At 31.0% G+C, this 19,547-nt stretch overlaps 8 protein-coding genes across 8 annotated transcripts; 2 read left to right on the forward strand and 6 right to left on the reverse strand.

Moving 5' to 3' along the window:
* Positions 1 to 526: 526 nt before the first annotated feature.
* Positions 527 to 968, reverse strand: BX663DRAFT_565862 (uncharacterized protein; the record flags this gene model as incomplete). The annotated part of the gene is made up of 1 exon (XM_051532088.1): positions 527 to 968. A coding segment is annotated over exon 1 (217 nt), but the record flags the coding sequence as incomplete, so codon positions are not given.
* Positions 937 to 1,499, reverse strand: BX663DRAFT_6062 (uncharacterized protein). The gene has a single exon (XM_051532261.1). It carries the CDS (start codon positions 1,350 to 1,352, stop codon positions 1,152 to 1,154), a length of 201 nt encoding a protein of 66 aa, XP_051387618.1. The 5' UTR covers positions 1,353 to 1,499; the 3' UTR covers positions 937 to 1,151.
* An 87-nt stretch (positions 1,500 to 1,586) lies between these two features.
* Positions 1,587 to 5,234, forward strand: BX663DRAFT_491520 (Dolichyl-phosphate-mannose-protein mannosyltransferase-domain-containing protein). The gene is made up of 10 exons (XM_051525080.1): positions 1,587 to 1,834; positions 1,900 to 1,975; positions 2,053 to 2,129; positions 2,186 to 2,334; positions 2,432 to 2,534; positions 2,595 to 2,754; positions 2,856 to 3,039; positions 3,133 to 3,466; positions 3,524 to 5,079; positions 5,199 to 5,234. The coding sequence occupies exons 1-9, from the start codon at positions 1,641 to 1,643 to the stop codon at positions 4,914 to 4,916; spliced, it is 2,670 nt and encodes an 889-aa protein (XP_051387619.1). The 5' UTR covers positions 1,587 to 1,640; the 3' UTR covers positions 4,917 to 5,079; positions 5,199 to 5,234.
* BX663DRAFT_491527 (uncharacterized protein) lies at positions 5,128 to 7,025 on the reverse strand. Its single transcript, XM_051525081.1, has 7 exons — positions 6,776 to 7,025; positions 6,605 to 6,662; positions 6,434 to 6,547; positions 6,084 to 6,370; positions 5,969 to 6,021; positions 5,629 to 5,888; positions 5,128 to 5,491 (listed from the first exon to the last, which is right to left on the reverse strand). Exons 1-7 carry the CDS (start codon positions 6,943 to 6,945, stop codon positions 5,195 to 5,197), a joined length of 1,239 nt encoding a protein of 412 aa, XP_051387620.1. The 5' UTR covers positions 6,946 to 7,025; the 3' UTR covers positions 5,128 to 5,194.
* Positions 7,026 to 7,111: 86 nt separating this feature from the next.
* On the reverse strand, positions 7,112 to 9,363 carry BX663DRAFT_491530 (natural resistance-associated macrophage protein-domain-containing protein). The gene is made up of 4 exons (XM_051525082.1): positions 9,210 to 9,363; positions 8,543 to 9,126; positions 7,891 to 8,475; positions 7,112 to 7,815 (listed from the first exon to the last, which is right to left on the reverse strand). Exons 1-4 carry the CDS (start codon positions 9,290 to 9,292, stop codon positions 7,169 to 7,171), a joined length of 1,899 nt encoding a protein of 632 aa, XP_051387621.1. The 5' UTR covers positions 9,293 to 9,363; the 3' UTR covers positions 7,112 to 7,168.
* Positions 9,364 to 12,439: 3,076 nt separating this feature from the next.
* BX663DRAFT_491531 (glycosyl transferase family group 2-domain-containing protein) lies at positions 12,440 to 14,613 on the forward strand. The gene is made up of 3 exons (XM_051525083.1): positions 12,440 to 12,896; positions 13,003 to 13,291; positions 13,384 to 14,613. The coding sequence occupies exons 1-3, from the start codon at positions 12,484 to 12,486 to the stop codon at positions 14,404 to 14,406; spliced, it is 1,725 nt and encodes a 574-aa protein (XP_051387622.1). The 5' UTR covers positions 12,440 to 12,483; the 3' UTR covers positions 14,407 to 14,613.
* Positions 14,614 to 14,790: 177 nt separating this feature from the next.
* BX663DRAFT_491538 (uncharacterized protein) lies at positions 14,791 to 16,839 on the reverse strand. Its single transcript, XM_051525084.1, has 7 exons — positions 16,632 to 16,839; positions 16,523 to 16,564; positions 16,205 to 16,459; positions 15,778 to 16,141; positions 15,541 to 15,673; positions 15,158 to 15,481; positions 14,791 to 15,080 (listed from the first exon to the last, which is right to left on the reverse strand). Exons 1-7 carry the CDS (start codon positions 16,747 to 16,749, stop codon positions 15,039 to 15,041), a joined length of 1,278 nt encoding a protein of 425 aa, XP_051387623.1. The 5' UTR covers positions 16,750 to 16,839; the 3' UTR covers positions 14,791 to 15,038.
* A 331-nt stretch (positions 16,840 to 17,170) lies between these two features.
* BX663DRAFT_491539 (uncharacterized protein) lies at positions 17,171 to 19,216 on the reverse strand. The gene has a single exon (XM_051525085.1). The coding sequence runs from the start codon at positions 19,132 to 19,134 to the stop codon at positions 17,230 to 17,232; it is 1,905 nt and encodes a 634-aa protein (XP_051387624.1). The 5' UTR covers positions 19,135 to 19,216; the 3' UTR covers positions 17,171 to 17,229.
* Positions 19,217 to 19,547: the final 331 nt, after the last annotated feature.

Below are 19,547 nucleotides of genomic sequence, written 5' to 3' on the forward strand. Positions count from 1 at the left end.
TTGGGAGGTTTTGAGCGGAGCAGCTTTTCTTTTTTTTACCATCTTGGATCTTGATTTTTTTTTTTTTAGGAGGCAGAGATACTCTCATAGTAATATTAATAACACCCATGGCCGAGATTGCTCCAATTACAGTATGTGATACTGCCCTAGTACTTGCAGTAGGAATTACAGCTTCGTTACCCTTTCTAGATCATGCTCTACTGCGTCTCATGTTAATATCAAAAACTGACTCGTCAATAAAAACACAGTTTTTTGTAAAATCCATGTTGGTGCCCATCCACTCTTGCACCCACTTTAATCTCTTTTCTACATTTTTTTCATCGTTACGAGGTCTTGGATGCAACGTGATGACTTTCAAAGATAGATTACATTCGTCCTTCATAAACTCATTGACTCTAGACTTCTTAATATCAAGCCCTTCAAAAGCTGTTATCAAACTTTCTACAACATCAGTTATAACAGCAGAAGGATTTTCATCAAAAAAAATTAATCAAATGCCGTTTGTGTAGTTCCTGAAGCTTAGAAACAGGCCGGTTACTGCGGTTAGTCTTTTTTTTTTTCCAATTCATCCATATTTTGTGGCGAATAGGGCACAGGAAAAGGAAGTGATCCAAAGAGTCGGGCACTGACTGACATAAACGACATAAGTTCGTTGAGATGGTTTGAATCTGATATAGGTAATCGGAATGAGGTATCTTCCTGCTGAGAATACGATACCATAAAGAGCGAGCTTGTAGGAGCATTGGTAAGGATCAAAAGGAACGCAAAGCTTTTGCAGGAATGTTCGCAATAGCTGGAGGAACTGATACTGTAGGTATATTACGAAAGTCGGTTGGTTGAAATTGGCGCCATGCTGATGAATGTTGAAATTGTTCCATTACTGTGTCATCATAGGTAATCAAGGAGTTTAATTCCACGTTGTTAAGTATAAAGGACCACAAGTATGGTTGGAGTTGTATGGTCCTGAGCTCGAGTATCTGTTTTTTCAGCCTTTTACACAACTGAGGTTTCGTACTGTATCCTGTTTCTATCTGGATGCGTAATCGCTGTTGGATGGGGTCCAAAACGAAGAATTGAGGCGCTAAAAACTGAGGATGGCGATGAAGCCAATGATCTGAAGGTATTGAAACAAAAAGATCCTTTAGAGGCAATTATAGCAGTAATATAAGAGATGTCGAAGAGAAATCAGGTCGAAAGTTAAAACGATCAAAAGCCGTATAGCAAGTGTGTATTATGGATGTTGGATGATTGAGATCATGCTTACGCCATGCTGGAATAAAAATTGAGAAAGCAGGGGAGACAGCTGTCAGGGTTATCAGTGACAGATGATACTGCAGAAACGGTCCAACCATGGTTGCATTACCTGTGTCTTGAAAAAGATATCGTAGGTGTCGAATCTGTAGAACCAAATGTTGATCCGCCTGAGCGATCAAACCAACTCCTCCTTGGGAGAAAGACTACATGCTTATCGCCAAAAAATTTAAAAAAAATCAAAATAATAATAATAATAAAAAAAACTCAGAATTTAATCGTAGCTATTTATATACACATGCATACATACATCAATTTATTATTTTTTCACGCTTGCTTTTTTTTTTTTATAAATATTTATATTTGGTAATTCTTCCTTATCTAAACAAATGTCAGAGTTAAGATATAGGGAATCTTCCAGAAATAAAATACAAAAATGGAATAATGTTGTGAACCTGGAAGATACTAAAAAACAAAAAGCAACAACATATAACAATAGTCATGACATTCATATAGCGATCATCTTGTTTATTATATCCTTGCCTGCTCGATTCAGGCATTTAGCATTCCCAGATCAAGTCATGTAAGATACTGAATTCTATTTGTAAATCAATTAACTTACATCTACTTCATATGTATCTATTCTAGTTTTGATGAAGCTCACTATGGTAAATATGTTAGCTATTATATCAAACAAAAGCTCTTTTTCGATGTTCATCCTCCTGTAAGTCTTATCATATACAAATATGTTATCTATCTATCTATATATCTATTAAACTCACATTATACAAATTTTACAAGTTGGCAAAACTATTAATTTCCTTCATTGCTTGGATTTCTGGATACGATGGTGAATTTGACTTCTCTGAAGTAGGAAGGTTTGTATTAATAGGAAGAGCAGAACCAGACATGAACATTAAAATGTATTGTACAGTAAATATCCTAAAGATGTTCCTTATGTTCAAATGCGTGCATTAGGAGCATTGTTAGGTTCTTTGGTTGTACCTTTGGCTTATTTTACTATTCGCAATGCTGGACATTCAAATGTGGCTGCTATAATTACTGCTTTGGCAATCTGCTTTGGTAATACAATAAGAAAAAAAAAAAACGCCTACATTTTTCTTTTTATCTAATTGTTTTTTCATTTTTTTTTTCCTTTTTTTTTTTTAAAAAAAAAAAGAAAATGGATTAATCACAAATAATCGACTTATTTTATTAGATTCTTATTTTTTATTCTTTACTGCATTCACTATCTTTTCATACATAAAATTCTTTAGGCAAAAGTAATAGTTATTTATATCTTAAATGGAAAGAAGAATCATAAAGTCTAAATTATTCTTTAGATTTTTTAGTCGGAGTTGGTGGACTTGGTTACTTGTTACTGGTATCAGTTTAGGTTGTACGCTTAGTAGCAAATGGGTTGGTTTGCTTACTGCTGCATCCATTGGACTTTCAACAGCAGAGCAACTCTGGAAACTTTTAGGAAATACTCAAGTGTCAATGGTAATTCGTTTTTTTTTCCTCTTATTTTTTTATTTTTTTATTTTTTTTTATTTTATTTTATTTTTTTTGAAATATCATCTTACATTTTACTTTGTATGTAGCGTCAATGCATTATGCATTTATTTGCTAGATGCATTTGTCTCATTCTAATTCCTATTATTATCTATCTTGGTTCATTTTATATACATTTTTCTATTTTAACACAACCTGGTCCCGGAAGTAGCTACATGACAATTGAAACACAAAGTGAATTAAAGGGTATTCCTCCTATTGATACACAAGTTCGTAAGTTTTATATAGTATAAATCATAATATACATGTGTATAAATGTAACAATATTTTATTTTTATTTTTTTATTTTTTTTAAAAAAAAATTAGCTGTGACATATGGTTCTCTTATTACGATTCGTCATTTGGAAACTACAGGTGGATATCTTCATTCTCATTTTGCTTATTACCCAGATGGATCAAATCAACAACAAGTTACCCTTTACCCTTACAAAGATAATAACAATTGGTGGAGAATCCTAAAAGCGGATCCTTCTGTAGAAACACAACATGATTTGTTAGCAAATGACAATAAAACTTGGTTAGAATATGTTCGTGATGGTGATATGGTTCGTCTTGAACATGTCACAACAGCTCCTCGTAAACTTCATAGTCATAATTTCCCTGCGCCAGTTACCGATACAGATTATCATAGAGAAGTCAGGTATGTAAACAAAGCAAAAATAAAATACATGCATACTTAATAAATAACTACTGTTAGTGGATATGGGTTTGTTAATTATACAGGAGATTCAAATGATTTTTGGCGTGTTCAAATATTGAAAAATACAAAGTCTCCTGAAGCTAATCAACGACTAGAGGCGCGTCGTAGTCAATTTCGTCTATTTCATTCTAATCAAGAATGCCATCTTTATTCAAACTTTGAAAAATTACCAGAATGGGGCTTTGGGCAACAAGAGGTCTCATGTATCATAGATGGCTTACGCCCTCGAACCATGTGGATGATAGACGAGACAGAAAACGAGTTATTGCCTGATGACGTTCCTATCGAACCAGAGCACCGTCCCAACTTTTTTGAAAAACTTGTACATCTTCATAAGGCTATGTGGTTGAGTCAAAAATACATGAACGATGATCATCCTTACCGTTCCAAGCCTTCAGCTTGGCCATTACTTCAGACTAAAATTGCATTTTGGTTCTCAGATACAACACAGATCTTTTTGTTTGGTAATCCCTTTGTATATTGGGCATCCACCGCCGTTACCTTAACTTGCATCACTCTCTTTATCATTTTCCAGATAACTGATAAACGTGGCTATCGTCTTGGTCCATATTATGGTCATCTACGTGTCCTTTATGGAAGATCAGCAGGATTCTTTGTCTGTGGCTGGATATTACATTATTTCCCATTTTATTTCATACAAGAACATCAACTCTTTTTACATCATTACATGCCTGCACTTTATTTTGCTGTCTTGACATTGGGTGTATGTACAGAATTTATCATGAACGTCATCACACGCTCTGCTGTTATTCGTCTTATTTTGGCAGGTCTCATAAGTACTTGTATCCTCTCTACTTATTTTGTTTTTACTCCTATTACCTATGGTGAACCATGGACAGTGGCTGCATGTGAGAGGGCAACAAGTTCCTATGGTTGGGACCTAAAATGCAATCGATATGCTCCTCTTCATTCTTTTGATAGAACTCAATTCATTATGCAAGAAACAGAGTCAAGTGAAAAAGATGAAGAACATTCATATACTGCCTTTATGGATAAGAATGTGCATTTTGTTGATCAACCACCTAAGAGTGAAAAAGAAGATCTAATTGAATACAGTCAAGAGCTATTTGAGTCTGATGCGTTTGAAGAAGGAGAAGAAGAAGAGGAAGAAGATATTGAAGAAGAAGATAATGAAGAAGAAGAAGACATTGAAGAAGAAGAAGAAGAAGACATTTTAGATGAACCCACGGAAGCACCTATTATTGAAGAGCCTGAACCACAATTTATTGATGGTAAAGAAGTCTTTGGTGATGATGACGATGATGATGAATGGCCAAAAACTCAATTTGGCGTTGATCCCGAGCTGGATGAAGATGAAGAACCTACGCCTTTAACAACAAGAGAAATTCCTATTACTAGATACGAATAATATATTGATAAATAGCTTCGTATAAATTAATGTATTATATAATTTTACATATAAATATTATTATTTTCATTTGTATTTATACATTTATATACATTTATATTTTTTTTTTCAAATATTTATATTATATAATGCAAGTATGTTAAGGGTAATGAATATATCTTATCTTTAATATAAATATATTATAAAACGAATATAAGAAAATAAGTTGTATAAATGACAAAAAAAAAAAAAAAAAAAAAAAGTAATTCAATCACATGGTATTATTATTATTTTTATTATTACCAAGTGCCCCATTCATCATCAGAATTAGCATCTGCTTTCTTTTTAGCTGCTGAATTAGCTCTAGAACGAACAGAAGTCGTGCTACTAACCGATCTATTTTTTACAGGAGGAGTTGAGGTAGAAGTTGGCGTTTGTCGACCATTATCTGATTGCTGTAAGTTATGAATGGTACTATTAAAAAAGTCATCATCAGGAACATCTGCTGTATGAGATGAATTCATGCCCGAATAACGCAATGAGGAAGGAGTTGAAGAACCTGTATCTGAGCCACCATTATAATATCCATAAGAATTCTTTTTTTTTTTTTAAAAAAAAAAAAAGAAAAAAAAAAGAAATTCCCTCAGTACATGTTAAACTAAATCTCACTTGGAGAAAAAAAAAAAAAAAAAAAAAAAAAAAAAAAAAAAAAAAAAAAAAAAAAAAAGATTACCTTAGATTGTTGTGTAAATGAAGAAACATAACTATTCACATTTTCGCGTACTTGCTCTCTAAAGTTTGGATCTGCCAATTGAGCAGCAGCAGGTTTTACGTAATTATCATTGGCATATTTTCCCAATTCTATAGCTGCTTTACCAACGTAAGACAAAAGTGACCAACCTTTCTCCAAGGCAACACGAGGATCTTGAATAATTTCCTGGATATCAATTGAACCATTTCCTACATTTCTCCTTGCATTATATTCATCTTCAACTAACAAAGGGGGGGTGAGGTAAAACAAGATTAGAAAAAAAAAGGGGGGAGGGTATTTTTTTTGTTTAATTATTACTTACATTGGGGATTACCGAAGCCTGTGTATTTACCTCCTTGACTTGGCGGCAAATGACTTTTTTTTTTACAAATAAAGAAAGTCAATAAAGTATTTGTATATGTATTATTTAAACTTACTCTGGTCTATTTTCATTTAAATTTCCAAGTTGAGCAAAATAATGCTCATTTTGTTCCTTTCTACTGTTAACAGGAGTATCATTGTTATAGGAATCACTACCAAAACCAGACATTGAAGTAGAAGAGTTTGAACGATGTGTATTAGAAAGTTTAGCAGTAGAACCAAATCGAGATGATTGACTATTTAAAGAACGTGTACCAGCATTTGCTGTTCTCGTAGTAGATCCTTTACTGGATCTCGCTGTGATTGTCGGAGTCCAAGGGCGACCTTCTGCTTCAGCTGCCAACTTTTTTAAAATGATTTTTTATTGAACAAAAAAAATCCCGTTTTTTTTTTCTTCTTTTATTACCTTTTCTCGATATAATTCAGCACAATGGGTATGATATTTCTCCATAGTAGGCATGTTAGGTGAATAATCAGATTGAGATTCAAAGAAAAGTCTTGCTTTTTCATTTCCACCCAACTAAAAAAAAAAATAGGTAAATATTTATTCTTTTCCTTTTATTATTATTGTACTTGCCTCCATTTTTTTTAATTGATCATCAAACCACTTGTCCATCGTAATAGAACGAACAAAACTATTTATAAACAGTGCAAAACAAACATTGCCCTTTTTATTATTATTATCGTTATTCTTCTTCCTCTCTCTCCCTCTCTCTCTTCCTCCCTTTTCTTTAATATTCAAACTTGCCTAATATGAACACCAAAAGAACGATGGATACCAGAACAATCTAAACAAATAAAAATACCATATGAAATACTTGCCCATTGAGGATTAGGTGCACCACAATCAAAGCAAGTCTTATTCTCTCCTGTTCTCTGGATTTCATATAATTTCTTTTTGTATTCAGCTGTTGCCATTCTATGTATTTGTACAAATATGTATATAGAAATATATTTATATGTATATGAATATGTATATATAAAAGAAGAGGAAGGAAGGAAGAAAAAAAAAAAAAAAAAGGGAAAAAATAAGATGAGTTTTAAAAAAAAAATATATAAAAGGACTAAAAGAAAAGCACCTTTTTAAAATTCCGCATCTTTATACTATTTTTGGAAAAACCAAAATTTATTAATGTTGTATTTAAGCGCTTATGAATAATGATATTACTAAATAACCATTAAGTCCAATTAATAATAATGAAATAAGTACAGCAACTATATTTGTGATTAAACCATTAGGAAATGTTAAAGGTTCAGGCCATTCTTCCAACTCTTTGGTAACATTGGATGTAATTATGACGGATGAAGTCTCTATATAGCCATTACTATTATTACAAGAAGAAGAAGACACTGAAGTATTAGGTGAACTGGATCTAATACAGTAATTTTTAATGGCTTCTCGGTTCAATTTGACTTTACGAAATTGAGGAAAACGAAACCAATCCGATTTAGATTTAGAAAAACGAAAACGAGCAATGATGCGATCCATAAGGGACATCTTGCTTTGATCCGTTTCGACTAAACAAGATTCAGAATCTTCTAAATGTTTTGATTCTACAACAAGCTGCAATTTCATAACTTCTTTCTTTGCTGTAAAGTAAACTAAAGGTATAACGGCAAAAGGTAACTGAATGCTGAGTGCAACTTGACTGCCTACAAGCATATTACTTAAACCTTCACGTCCTGCAATACAGGCAGCAATCATAGCAGGAATGATGGCAATGAGACGTGTTACAATACGACGAATCCAAGGTTTAGTGGTCATACCAAGGAAACCACTCATTACAACTTGAATATCAGAAAATAAATAAATAAATAAAATAAGAACAAATTCATGGTTAGATGAATAAATAAATAGATTACCTTGACCTGCTAAAGTAGCAGTTAAAGTGCTTGATTGACCAGCACATAATAAAGCTAGAGCAAAAGTGACAGCGGCAGGAGGGCCCAAGTATTGCATCAAAAGAGCATGAGCACTAAACAAATCTTGAACTTGGTGCTGTCGATCATCAGGCCCATAGTAAAAATTAGCAGAAGCAACGATTAAGATAGCACAATTAACAAAGAAGGCAAAAGTAAGGGCCACAATAAGATCCATAAAGCCATAGTGTAAATTACGTTTTACAGAAGTATTTAAATAAGCTTTTAATTGTTCAAAATGAATTCCACCTGTTCGAGCTAGACAAGAGGATGTATCTTCTTCTATTCTAATACTCACTACTTGAACAGAAGAACCGTTACTTTTCTTTTCTGGTGATGGTGGTGGTGGTAGAAGAGTAGGAGTAGGGATGGTTTGTTGTTCTATAATAGGCTCTTTACTATCATAAAATGGATTGTTTTTAATGATCCATCTTTCTCCATTGTTGACCACTCTAGGTCTTTGTAAACGCCATTCTCGACATCTTGCTTGAACGATAAAGCTGTGAAGATAAAGATTATGAGGCATAACTATATAAATACGATACAATGAGTATTTTTTTTTTTTTTTTGAAGAAAAAAGGAAAGTTTACCGTACCTGTTGCACCAATAATACCGATAGCAACATAAAGAGCTTCAGGTTCAGTGAATATCTCTTTTGATGGGAGATAACCCTTAAAGACATCAACAGCTACAATATCTGAAAAGGCTAATTCTATAACAAAACAGATACCAACAGCCGCTACTAACATCATGACAAACATTTCAAAAAAACGAACCATTCTTACAGAAGCAGAACTAGTCGAACTATGATCAGGATCATCTGCCTCTTCGTTATAAAATAATAAAATAATAAATACGTCTACAGCTGTAATAGCGACACCAGCAGGTAATGGCAATTTTGGGAATAATAAATTCAATGCAATAGCTGAACCTATGACTTCTGCTATATCAGTGGCAATGATAGCACACTCTGCTAAAACATATAAAAATAAGTTTAACCAACGAGGGAAAAACTTTCTCGAAGCAGCAGCTAAATCAAGACCCGCAACTGTACCAAGTCGAATAGTTAAATTCTGTAAAAAGACAGCTATCAAATTTGATATTAAAATAATAAATAAAAGTTGATATCCAAATGATGATCCTCCCTCCATATCTGTTGCCCAATTGCCTGGATCTAAACTATTTAAAACAAAAGAATAGATGAATCTATGTCTCAATAAAAAAATAAAAAATTGACTATTTTATCTTGTACAATGCTTTACTATCCAACAGCAATCATAAAGCCAGGTCCAATAAATCTTCCTAGTGTTGTTATATATTTCTTTATTCTTTCAATTAATTTCATTATAAATATATCATAGATAAAACAAAGAGGAAGGCTATTATTAAAGATAGAATAAATAAATAAAAGAAAAGGGTGGTAAAAAAAAAAAACGTTTGAGAGTGTATACATGCATGTTTGTGTGTGTGTTTTTTTTTTAGGATCTTAGTTTAACCTCCGATGTTTACATGCTTACTCCTCCCGTTGCCATTCAGCAGTGCTTCTTTATTTGAGGACTTTTATTGGCTTTTCAAGTTAAAACTTTCTATACCCGCTTAATGAAATTTTACGTAATACAATAATGCAAGATAGATAACATTGTTCATTGGATATATAAAGATTAACAATTTCATCAGCTCTTACATAGAATCAATATTAGCCCTAAAGACCTTATTGTTAGTACCGACAACTGAAAATAAATAGTCTACTGGAATGTACAAATAAGGATAAGTTACTTTTTTTTTTTCGAATAAAATAACTGTTGATTATCATAAAAAAAATTGCTTTGATTGAGATACTTTTAGAGTAATAGTATAATTATTGTTAAACAAATCAAAGAACTTTAGTGCCTAGTCCAGTTTTGAAGGTTTATAAAGGTATCCATATATTAGAAATGTAGATGATATTAATTCGTTATTAAAAAAAATGGGACTCAACTATTACTAAAAAAAGACAATAAAGTCATTTATTTTATTATATTATTCATTAATGGAATAATAAAACAAAAGAAAGGGCAGTTTTAGTTATTAATGATCTGACATTGACTAATACTTCAAAAGAATAAAAAAGAAAGAACAGGATATTATACATTCTGAAATAAGTAAAGACAACAATACAAACACTGGCTGTCAAATTCAAGAAGTGAACTCTTAACGTTACTTTATTTGTTCCTGAATAAGTTGTACTTTATAACTTTGTTCCTTTAACAAGCTTAGCTTTAGAAAATTTTAGTATAAATTAAATTCGTGCACCAAGCTAATAAGTCTATTGGGAAAAAAAAATTTTTTTTGAATCCAGCATAAAAAAAGTCAGGTGCAAATTAGAAAAAAAAAAAAGCAGTCGAAAGAAGGGAATAGAAATGTTTTTAGTTACTCTGCCTAGGTTCAGAAGGATTCTTGTTAGAATTATACTTGACCATAGAAAACAGACGTGATCAAAAGAAGAGTTAAAATAAGTAGAGATAAACGAATGTCGAGAAAATTAAAGATAAGAGACGATAGTCAAGTTTAGAATAAATAAGAAATAGACGCTAGTCCATATGACTTCTTTGTAGGAGTATCCAATACGAACAAATAGAAAATGAATGCAACAGAATGTTAGTCTTGAGTTATTGCTCGATGGCAAAATCTCTCTCTTTTTCTTTCTTTTTTTTATAATAAATAACGTAAATAATCTACAATTGCTTATATATAAATATATACATACATATTTGTAATAAATTGTGTCATAAAGAGGATGTTGATCTTTTATTCTTGAGAGAAACACTTTTGACCCTTATAAATGTTTCCAAGCGCTATATTCCTAATTATGTTAATATAAAGACAAGTGAATTACATAATCTATTTTCATTATGATAAAGGTAGATATTGTCTAAACAGTTCTAACAAACTGAAATATGGAATTAATAAATATAACAAGTTTATTGTTTTAATTTATTTTATTTTACGAAAAAAAAAATCGTTCTTTTATCGTTAGGAAAATAACCTTGAAGTTAACATAAAAAAATACAAGAGTAATTTTGTTTATTATTTATAAACAAGAGTTACTCTAAATAAGTATAATATTGCTTAAAAAAAAAGGGGAGGGGAGGGGAGAGCAGGGTAAAGTTTGTATGGTTGCTTTTAAACTATTACAATCCACGGTTACTTTTTTTTTTTATCCGTATCTAGTTTTGTATATTACATAACAGTTATATTCACCCTTTACTTTGATTTTCAGGTGCAGTTGATATTAGTCATTTGAATGAGTAATTAATAGTTTTTGCCAAGTTCGGCAATAAAGCTCATCAAAATAAAGCGGCAAAAAAAAAGAGTGTTTAAGAAACTTGTGATTCATCGATTTTTTTTTTTTTTTTTGTTGCAACTTATATAAATCCCGAGCGAACTACTACTACTACTACTACTACTACTACTATGTATTATGTTTCAGGAATTAAAATTAAAAGTGAAAATAAATACACTTCTCTTCAATAGATTTATCATATATACTTTTTTTTGTTACTTTTGGTAATTTACTTTTAAATAAAAGGATATATTACATTTTTGACACTAAAACAAGTAATATTTATTATTTGCATTAGTAGTGTCTGTAGTCCATTTTGTAAATAACCTTTATGAGTAATAAATAGTACATTATTATTATATTTTAAACATTTTTTCCTTAAATATACACACGAGCATGTTATCTATATGAGACATAAATAGTAATTATTCACCTATCATGATTTAATAGGGAATAAATATAAAAATTATGCTCTTGTTTGGATTTATACATGTATATATTTAGAAATTCAGTATTAAAGATACTTGGTTGATAAAGTATTATATTCTTAGGTATTAATTACATGTATAATACATCTCCTTGTATTTAATAGCAACATGGATAATAGCTAAAATTTTAACTATTTTCGGCGATTATAAAGTCTTTTTTAATTGAATGAAACACGACCATCCAAGCTTAATTATAAGTCGAATGGTTCGATTAAAGTAAAACATATAAGCAATTATATGAATATAAATATATAAAGAGTGATATGAACAATACAGTTCTAGATAATAATGTAAGTTTCGCTTGTTTTCTTCTATATAATAAAAAAGAGTATCTATCTAAAGATAGGTTCATACTGAATATACATTTTGTTCGTCTTTTATATCAGTTTAAAATTACTGAACAATGTTTAAATAAATCAATCATACTTAACTATTCTACATGACAATATTAAACGTCATGATGCAAATTACTTAAATCAGAATATAACTTATATTTTCTATTACTACTGTTATTATAGTAACAAAAAAAATTTTTTTTCCTTATCTTATTATTTTATTTATTCATTGAATAAATCGGAAATTAGAATATAAAATTGCCATTTATATATTTTAACTCTCTATTTTGTATTACTCGGTTTCCTTTTCTTCTTATTTTTGATATTCAAACTTTACCACATAAAAAAAAAAAAAAAAAAAAAAAGAAAAGCAAAGAAAAGGAAGAAGAAAATGGTGTGGAAATTGGCTGATGATCCATTTGAGTATATCGCTCCAGCTGTTTGTATCGGCTCAGTCATTTTAATCCCTTTGGGTCCTCTTTATTTTCCTCGTCTTTGGATTCTTTTTATTGCCCTTTACTTTATGACATTCATGGGTACACAAATTAATCATTTAATCAAATTTAATAGAACAGCTAATAATATAGTCAAGACAATCCAAAATTACAATGGTTCCTTAAAGAAAAATAAGGATAAAAAACAAAACTATGTTGTTACAGATAATGATCTAATGGATATGGAAGCAGCAGTAGCTTTAAATCCTACAACGAATAATAGTTTTCTTATTCATGCATTTGTTATACCCAATTACTCTGAACCAGAAGCCCTTATTAGAGATACAATCAGTCGTATTGCTTTACACAAGTAAGATGAGGCAAAAAAAAAAAAAAATTACAACTATTTTGTTTTCCTTGTTTTTTTTTAAGCATATTCAAACTGAATTTTCTCTCTCTCTTTTTGTTCATCATAGGAAGGCACGTACAAACTATGTAATTATTCTTGCTATGGAAGCGTCTGAAATTCATCATCGAACAAAATCTGAAAGCTTACGAGACTATTTTAAAGATAGTTTCTTAAAATTTGTAATTACAAATCATCCTTCCGATCTTCCTGGTGAAGCGAGAGGTAAAGGTTCTAACATTAGCTATGCTGCTCGTAAAGGTTGTGCTGAAATGATTGAAAGTGGAATTGATAAAAACAGAATTATGATCACTATTGCTGACTCTGATTCTCATATCCCTGAATTATATGTATTAGAGGTAAGATATAACACTTATCTTTGAAATATATATGAAAGGGAACTGAATATATATGTGTATATGTATATGAATATTTATTTATATTTATATAGCTCGAAAAGGCATTTTCTCGCTCCGAAGATCCTTATTTTAGAGTATATGCACCCCCTATTTTCTTTGGAAGAAACTGTTTCGAAGTTCCTGCTGCTGTTCGAGTCACTGATATTACATGGTCCTCTATGATTATGGCGAATTTAAGTGGTAGTAGAGGAATTGGTTTCCCTTGCTCTACTTACAGTGTAAGCTGGAAGATGGCGGATCGTGTTGGCTATTGGGACACAGACGCGGATGCTGTTGGGGAGGATATGCATATGACTTTAAAATGCCTTTTCAAAACCGAGGGTCAGGCGCGTATGATACCTATCTTTGTCCCTATTAACCTTACAAACGTTCAAACGGAGGGCTATGTGAATAATCTAAAGGCTCGTTTTGTTCAAGCTAAACGCCACTACAATGGTGTTGCGGATGTAGCATATACATTGCGTCATGCTCTCAACTTACCTACCTTCTGTGTTGATGCTACTGATCTTTGCCTCCCTACGACTCAAGCGGAAAGCGTATTGTTACCATCGGACAAGAAATTAAATGATGACCGCTACTCCTCCTCCTTCTGGATTGAGAAAATTATCATTGTACTCAAGGTATTAGAAACTCATTTTATGCCTGTCACATCAGGCTGGCTTATGTTCTTTGCTGTTCCTATTATGCAATTCTTATTTTATCCTCCTGAGGGATATGGACCCTTTTTAGAGCCCCATACTAACCCGGTCTTGGTCTCCACATTTTATTTACATATTTGGAATATTTTAAGGGTCATGACTTTCTTTTTACCTTTCCCACTCTTTGGTACATTGGCCATTTATGAAAGATTGCATAGATTTGTAGATATCCAATTCTTTAAAAAGACAAAAGATGAATCGCGTACTTGGATCAATTACTTTGACTATGTCAGTATGCCTATCGCCGCGTGGTTATTTATGACATTTCCATCTAATATCGCATCCTGTAAACGACTCTTAAAGACAAGAGATCAATACATTGTGGCTGAAAAAGTCTTTGTTGAAGGTCGCAATTAATGAAGAATAAGAAGACAGAAAACGTTATACTTTTTTTTTTTTTTTTCAATCATGTATATAGATTTTTTTTTTCTTCCCTGTATTCTTGAGACATTATTTAGAAATTACTTAATTTATATGTGTACTTAATTTAGAGCTTTCCCCCTCCCTTTTTCTTTAAAAAGAAAATAAAAAAAAATACTATTCCTTCTTAAAACCACATTTTTGATAACTAAAGTTGGAATGATAAAAAAATATGTATTTTATCTAATTTTAGTAAAAATAATTTTTTTTTTTAAAAAAAACATTCACAAACAGGTCCAGGGTTTCTTTTTTAAACACATACCTAGACCCAAGAAAATGATATTAAAATAGATTATATTACGTAATAGCTTCATGACCATATTACATAATATAGCAATTCATTCATTAAAAAGGTATCTTTATCAAAATACATAATATATAAATATAAAGAGCCTAATGCAACGTACAAGGATTTAAAGAGAATAGATATTTCTTTTGAATATGTGATATAACACAGGATAATTCTGTTCATGTTTTAATACAAAGAATCGAGGAAGAAATAGAAATTTAAAATAAAAAATAAGAATAGATAAAAGGGAGGGACAAACATGTAATTAAATAGAGGCAAACTATTGTAATTGAATTGGCAAAAAGTTTCCTACAATTACAGTCTATAAATAATAATAATAATAAAAAAAATAAGACTTTAGTTTAATAATCCTATCTACTTTTTTTTCCCCTAACTTACAGGAATGTTATATTTATCTCGTCGAATAGTAAAAGAAAAGCAACATGATATAACACTTGTATTTTCTGGATTAGGACTTCTAAGTAAACAAGAGGTTAAAACTGCTTTCTGTCCAGGATCAAATGCTATATTGCCGTATTTTTCCCAATAATTAACAGCAGATTCCTCTGCCATTAACTCATAGATGCATAACCGCCCTTCTCGTAAGTTTTCGATAGGCACATTGACGAGAGCAGCAAATTCTTTATTGCCTTTATAAATTTCACCTGTACGACGCCATAAACAAGCTGGTATACCCATTGAACTGAAAACACGATCATAATCCTATTTTTTCATTTTAATTTAATCAGTATATACAGAATTTTATTTTAAAAGTAACTTACCAATAGTAAGCGTTCAAATGCTTCTTCTACAAGGATCAAATCAATGTCAGTTAATGACTGAGCTACAGATCTAAATGCAGGACGAAATGTTCCCATTACATTTAAAATTCTTTGTCTACTTGAAGCAGACATGCTGTATGAAAAGTAGAAGAAGAAGCAGAAAAAAAAACAACAATAAGAAATATTTTTTTTTAAAAAAAACATACATTTCCTTGACAGTTTACATATAAAACTTACTTATTATCCATATATTTTTGTAACCTAGCATAGCCATTTACATAATTATAAGGCTTTAGAAATCCAGCTTCATATTTTGCATTTATCACTTCTGTTAAACGATCTTCTAATTTACCATCTGAAGGATCAGCTGCAGTTAAGAAGAAACGCTCTGTAGTATTAACAGCTGGTGTATTAGTATTGTTGTTGTTCGTTGTATATATTCCTTGGGTATCACCAGTTGCTCCAAGAGAATCAAGAAAATCACTGATAACAGATATTTCATTTCCCATTTGTTCACTTGCAAACGTTAGTTGACCTGCTCCCATTTGACCATAAAATTGTAATGGAAGACCTCCCAAATTACTATTTGATCCAATTGGCACTTTTTTTTTTTTCATTAAAATATATTAATATTATAATTATGATAATACTAAAGTAGAATTACCATTGGCTACATTAGATAGATGTGAATAATTTCCACTATTTAATCTTTGTTGAGTTAACCCATTTTGACCATTGTTATTCACTTGTTGCTGTTGTTGTTGTTGCTGTTGTTGTTGCTGCTGCTGCTGCTGCTGCTGTTGTTGTTGTTGTTGTTGTTGCTGCTGCTGAGTTACTGTCTGTGTATTATTGGGTGTTTTTACTTCATCATGACATAAATGACCAATACTACGTTTAATACAACGTTGACAAGGACGACCTATTTAAAACTGTTAACTTTTTTTTTTCTTTAATTGATCAAAAATGAGTTTGATTATAGTACCTTCATCACACGTCATATGCGAGCGTCTACAATAAACGCAAGCTATAAAAAAATAACAAGTAATTACATTACATATAAATACTATTTTTTTTTAAAAAAAACAATTTACCATGAGTTACTTTTCGTCTTTTGGGCCCTGTACGCTTCTTTTTTGAATCTTGAGCTTGGTTATTAGAGTTTTCTTCAGTTGGATCTTGTTGATCCAGATTTGGATTAGGTTCTGGCATTCTTAGTTCTTTCTTTCTTTCTTTCTTTTCTTTTCTTTCTTTCTTTCTTTCTTTCTTTCTTTCTTTCTTTCTTTCTTTCTTTCTTTCTTTTTCTTTTTCTTTTTTTTTTTGGAAAAAAAATTAGGATTTTAAAATAAGTTCATAATCAAAAGTAATTAATAAAGAATGAAGTTTATTTTTCTTATTTTATCTCTCCTTCTTTATCGTATTCAAGAAAGAAAAATAAAATAAAATAAAATAAATTCAGCAGCCGTATATGTATGTATATAAGTAGGAGACGCTGGTTTCTATCTATTTGTTGATAAAAAAAAAAAAAAAAAAAGACTTTCACTGTCTTTTGTTAAATTACTTTTATTCACGTGACTTCAAACTCAGAAAAAGAAAAAGAAATAATAATAATAATAACAATAACAATTTTTGTGGCTGACAAGATATTTTATCCTATTATGTAATTAATAATAAGCAAAATCTCTTGTTCAATCATAAATATGATATAGAAACAGAATTATTTTTATTTTTACGATACTTGGTACGTAAAGAACGAATGATTTCATGTGGTTTCTGATTTAATGTACAAATTGTGATAGCTTCTTCTGTTATGATATTGTGGCGTATAAGCATCGTCTGCAGATATAAAATAGCAGGATCAGTATAGAATAAACTTGCTTGTCGCAAAATATGTTGAGTTCGATTTAAATTGATTTGACACACAGTCTGTATTTCAGAATTCTGACAAGACCGTTTAATGATAAGATAAAGATGCATGGTCAACATGGCACCATAGACAGGACTATGATGACAACCAATAGTATCAATAGCTGTCAATAATTCCAATATAAGGGTATAATCATTTATAACAGTCAATAATTCAACGAGACAATGATACTCTAATTCATCTGATTTTATTAGACTCGATCCTTCAGATTTTTGTAATATGGATGCAGTCTGTTGTTGAACAAATATCTGCTTTGTGGCTGTATTAGTTTGATGAATAATAATGCGCTTATAGATATCATTTAAATCAGAACAACGAATTGCATCTTCTTCTGACAGATATGTTTCAAAGTAATGTTTAGGTAAAAATGGTAATTGAGCAAAAATTTTCGTTTGACAGTAAAGTTCATTTAATAAAAGTCTTTCTAAATCTGATTTACTACAGAGTAAAGTAGGATCTAAATCAAGCTTAAATCTATCAGGTGTATTAAAATAGGCTTCAAAGAGTTGACTATCTAAATTAGCTTGAATTGCTTCAGACGATTGAAGTGATATCATATAACTTGTTCTAAATAATTCCATTTTTCGTATCATAATAATACGACAATATTGTGAAAAGAGTTCAATTCGTCTTTCTATCTTTCCTTCATCAGGTAAAAGCCGAGGAAAATTGACATGCCAATCAGTGACATCGATAGTGCCTGTGTGTCCTGACCTATTATGATGCGCATGATAATCTGCACATAATAACATCCAAGCAAATCGTCTTAACTTTTCTTTTTGATCTGATTCTTTATCATATTGACTATCATCAATCTTGTGTAAATCCATTGATAACGCCATTCTAATCGCCATTGTTAATAGTGGTGATTCAATTCGTGAGGAAGAGTAAAGATGTAAATGACCTTGAGGGAAAAGAGATAAAATGAAGATAGACTGAAGGATAAGGATATGATGTACATCAAACACATCTTGTAATAAGTTACGAGCCTTCATATAAAAAGTATACATAAAAGCATCAGCAACAGACTTATCACCACGATGGTGTATTGTGGTATGACGTATTGTAAGAGCACAGATACTAAAGACGAGTAATGCTTCTACTTTATGTTCTTCTACAGCATCTGGTTGAGATAAAATCATATCTGTATTAGCAATTAACGTAGGTATATCCATAAAAAAGGAATCTCCACAATCAATAAAGCATTGTATACAGTAACGCATTAACTGCATAGAATTGTATTGTGCAAATTGTTCAAAATTAGGAATCGATATCACAGTTGATAATTGTAATATAGGTTGTAGCATATATCGAAACAGAGGTATATCATATTGATCCGAATTTATTATAACGTTTTCCCTTTGTCTCAAATTTGGTGGCTGAGGCTTGATATTGATATGTATTAATTTTAATACTTTTTCAAGCCCTGATAAAGTCATGATGTTGGTATCTAATGTCATCATGGTAGGTGTCAAGTTCAATTGCCACGTGACAGTCTCTTTGTCATTGTCACTATCCAAGTCATGTACATCCTTAGAGAACATATTATTTGCATGTATTAAAATCTGCATTGCCTCTTTTATAAATTGATGTATGAATACTGTACTGCCTGTTGCATCGTCGTTTATCTTTGAAAATGTCAAGGGCAAAAACTGGTCTTGAGTAATCATTACTACTATTATTATTCACCCTGCTGTTATAAACATGTATACAAATATAAATGTGTGTTTATGTATTGTATTCTTTAAATGAAAGAATAAAAAAAAAAAAAAAAAAAAAGAGAAAATTTATAACAGCTTATGTCACTTTATCTGATGTACTCTAAACTCCGATTTTTTTTTTTTTTTTTTTCAAAGATAATAATCCTACATTGTATATTCTTCAGGAGAAGTCGGATTAATACTGTCAAGAAATAATAATAAAAGCACATTGTAAAGAATACAATTCTACTCTTTACAACAAGAAAAAGCAAATAATAATAAATGACTTGATATAAATTGTATTTTAAAATAGTGTAAATCACTCTCTATTCTATAATGCCTGGGTCAAAAATTAGCCATCGTGCCGTTATCTTGAATGATAA

The sequence above is a fragment of the Cokeromyces recurvatus genome (assembly GCF_025118155.1).
Source record: "Cokeromyces recurvatus strain NRRL 2243 chromosome Unknown BX663scaffold_1, whole genome shotgun sequence".
NCBI classification, from domain to species: Eukaryota; Fungi; Mucoromycota; class Mucoromycetes; order Mucorales; family Mucoraceae; genus Cokeromyces; species Cokeromyces recurvatus.

Bases quoted from the DNA above. Each gene is read 5' to 3' on its own strand.
- BX663DRAFT_491539 (XM_051525085.1), bottom strand. From the start codon at position 19,134: ATGATTACTCAAGACCAGTTTTTGCCCTTGACATTTTCAAAGATAAAC.
- BX663DRAFT_491530 (XM_051525082.1), bottom strand. From the start codon at position 9,292: ATGAAATTAATTGAAAGAATAAAGAAATATATAACAACACTAGGAAGA. The intron at 9,127-9,209 runs GTAAAGCATTGT...TGTTTTAAATAG, and splicing joins TTTATGATTGCTGTTGGATA to TTTAGATCCAGGCAATTGGG. The intron at 7,816-7,890 runs GTAATCTATTTA...CTGATATTCAAG, and splicing joins TGCTACTTTAGCAGGTCAAG to TTGTAATGAGTGGTTTCCTT.
- BX663DRAFT_6062 (XM_051532261.1), bottom strand. From the start codon at position 1,352: ATGGTTGGACCGTTTCTGCAGTATCATCTGTCACTGATAACCCTGACA.
- BX663DRAFT_491531 (XM_051525083.1), top strand. From the start codon at position 12,484: ATGGTGTGGAAATTGGCTGATGATCCATTTGAGTATATCGCTCCAGCT. The intron at 12,897-13,002 runs GTAAGATGAGGC...TGTTCATCATAG, and splicing joins AGTCGTATTGCTTTACACAA to GAAGGCACGTACAAACTATG. The intron at 13,292-13,383 runs GTAAGATATAAC...ATATTTATATAG, and splicing joins CTGAATTATATGTATTAGAG to CTCGAAAAGGCATTTTCTCG.
- BX663DRAFT_491520 (XM_051525080.1), top strand. From the start codon at position 1,641: ATGTCAGAGTTAAGATATAGGGAATCTTCCAGAAATAAAATACAAAAA. The intron at 2,130-2,185 runs GTTTGTATTAAT...TGTATTGTACAG, and splicing joins GACTTCTCTGAAGTAGGAAG to TAAATATCCTAAAGATGTTC. The intron at 2,535-2,594 runs GTAATAGTTATT...ATTATTCTTTAG, and splicing joins ATAAAATTCTTTAGGCAAAA to ATTTTTTAGTCGGAGTTGGT.
- BX663DRAFT_491538 (XM_051525084.1), bottom strand. From the start codon at position 16,749: ATGCCAGAACCTAATCCAAATCTGGATCAACAAGATCCAACTGAAGAA. The intron at 16,565-16,631 runs GTAAATTGTTTT...ATTTTTTTATAG, and splicing joins AAGACGAAAAGTAACTCATG to CTTGCGTTTATTGTAGACGC. The intron at 16,142-16,204 runs GTAATTCTACTT...AAAAAAAAAAAG, and splicing joins TCTATCTAATGTAGCCAATG to TGCCAATTGGATCAAATAGT.
- BX663DRAFT_491527 (XM_051525081.1), bottom strand. From the start codon at position 6,945: ATGGCAACAGCTGAATACAAAAAGAAATTATATGAAATCCAGAGAACA. The intron at 6,022-6,083 runs GTAAGTTTAAAT...TAAAAAAAAAAG, and splicing joins TTAAATGAAAATAGACCAGA to TCATTTGCCGCCAAGTCAAG. The intron at 5,889-5,968 runs GTAAGTAATAAT...CCCCTTTGTTAG, and splicing joins AGGCTTCGGTAATCCCCAAT to TTGAAGATGAATATAATGCA.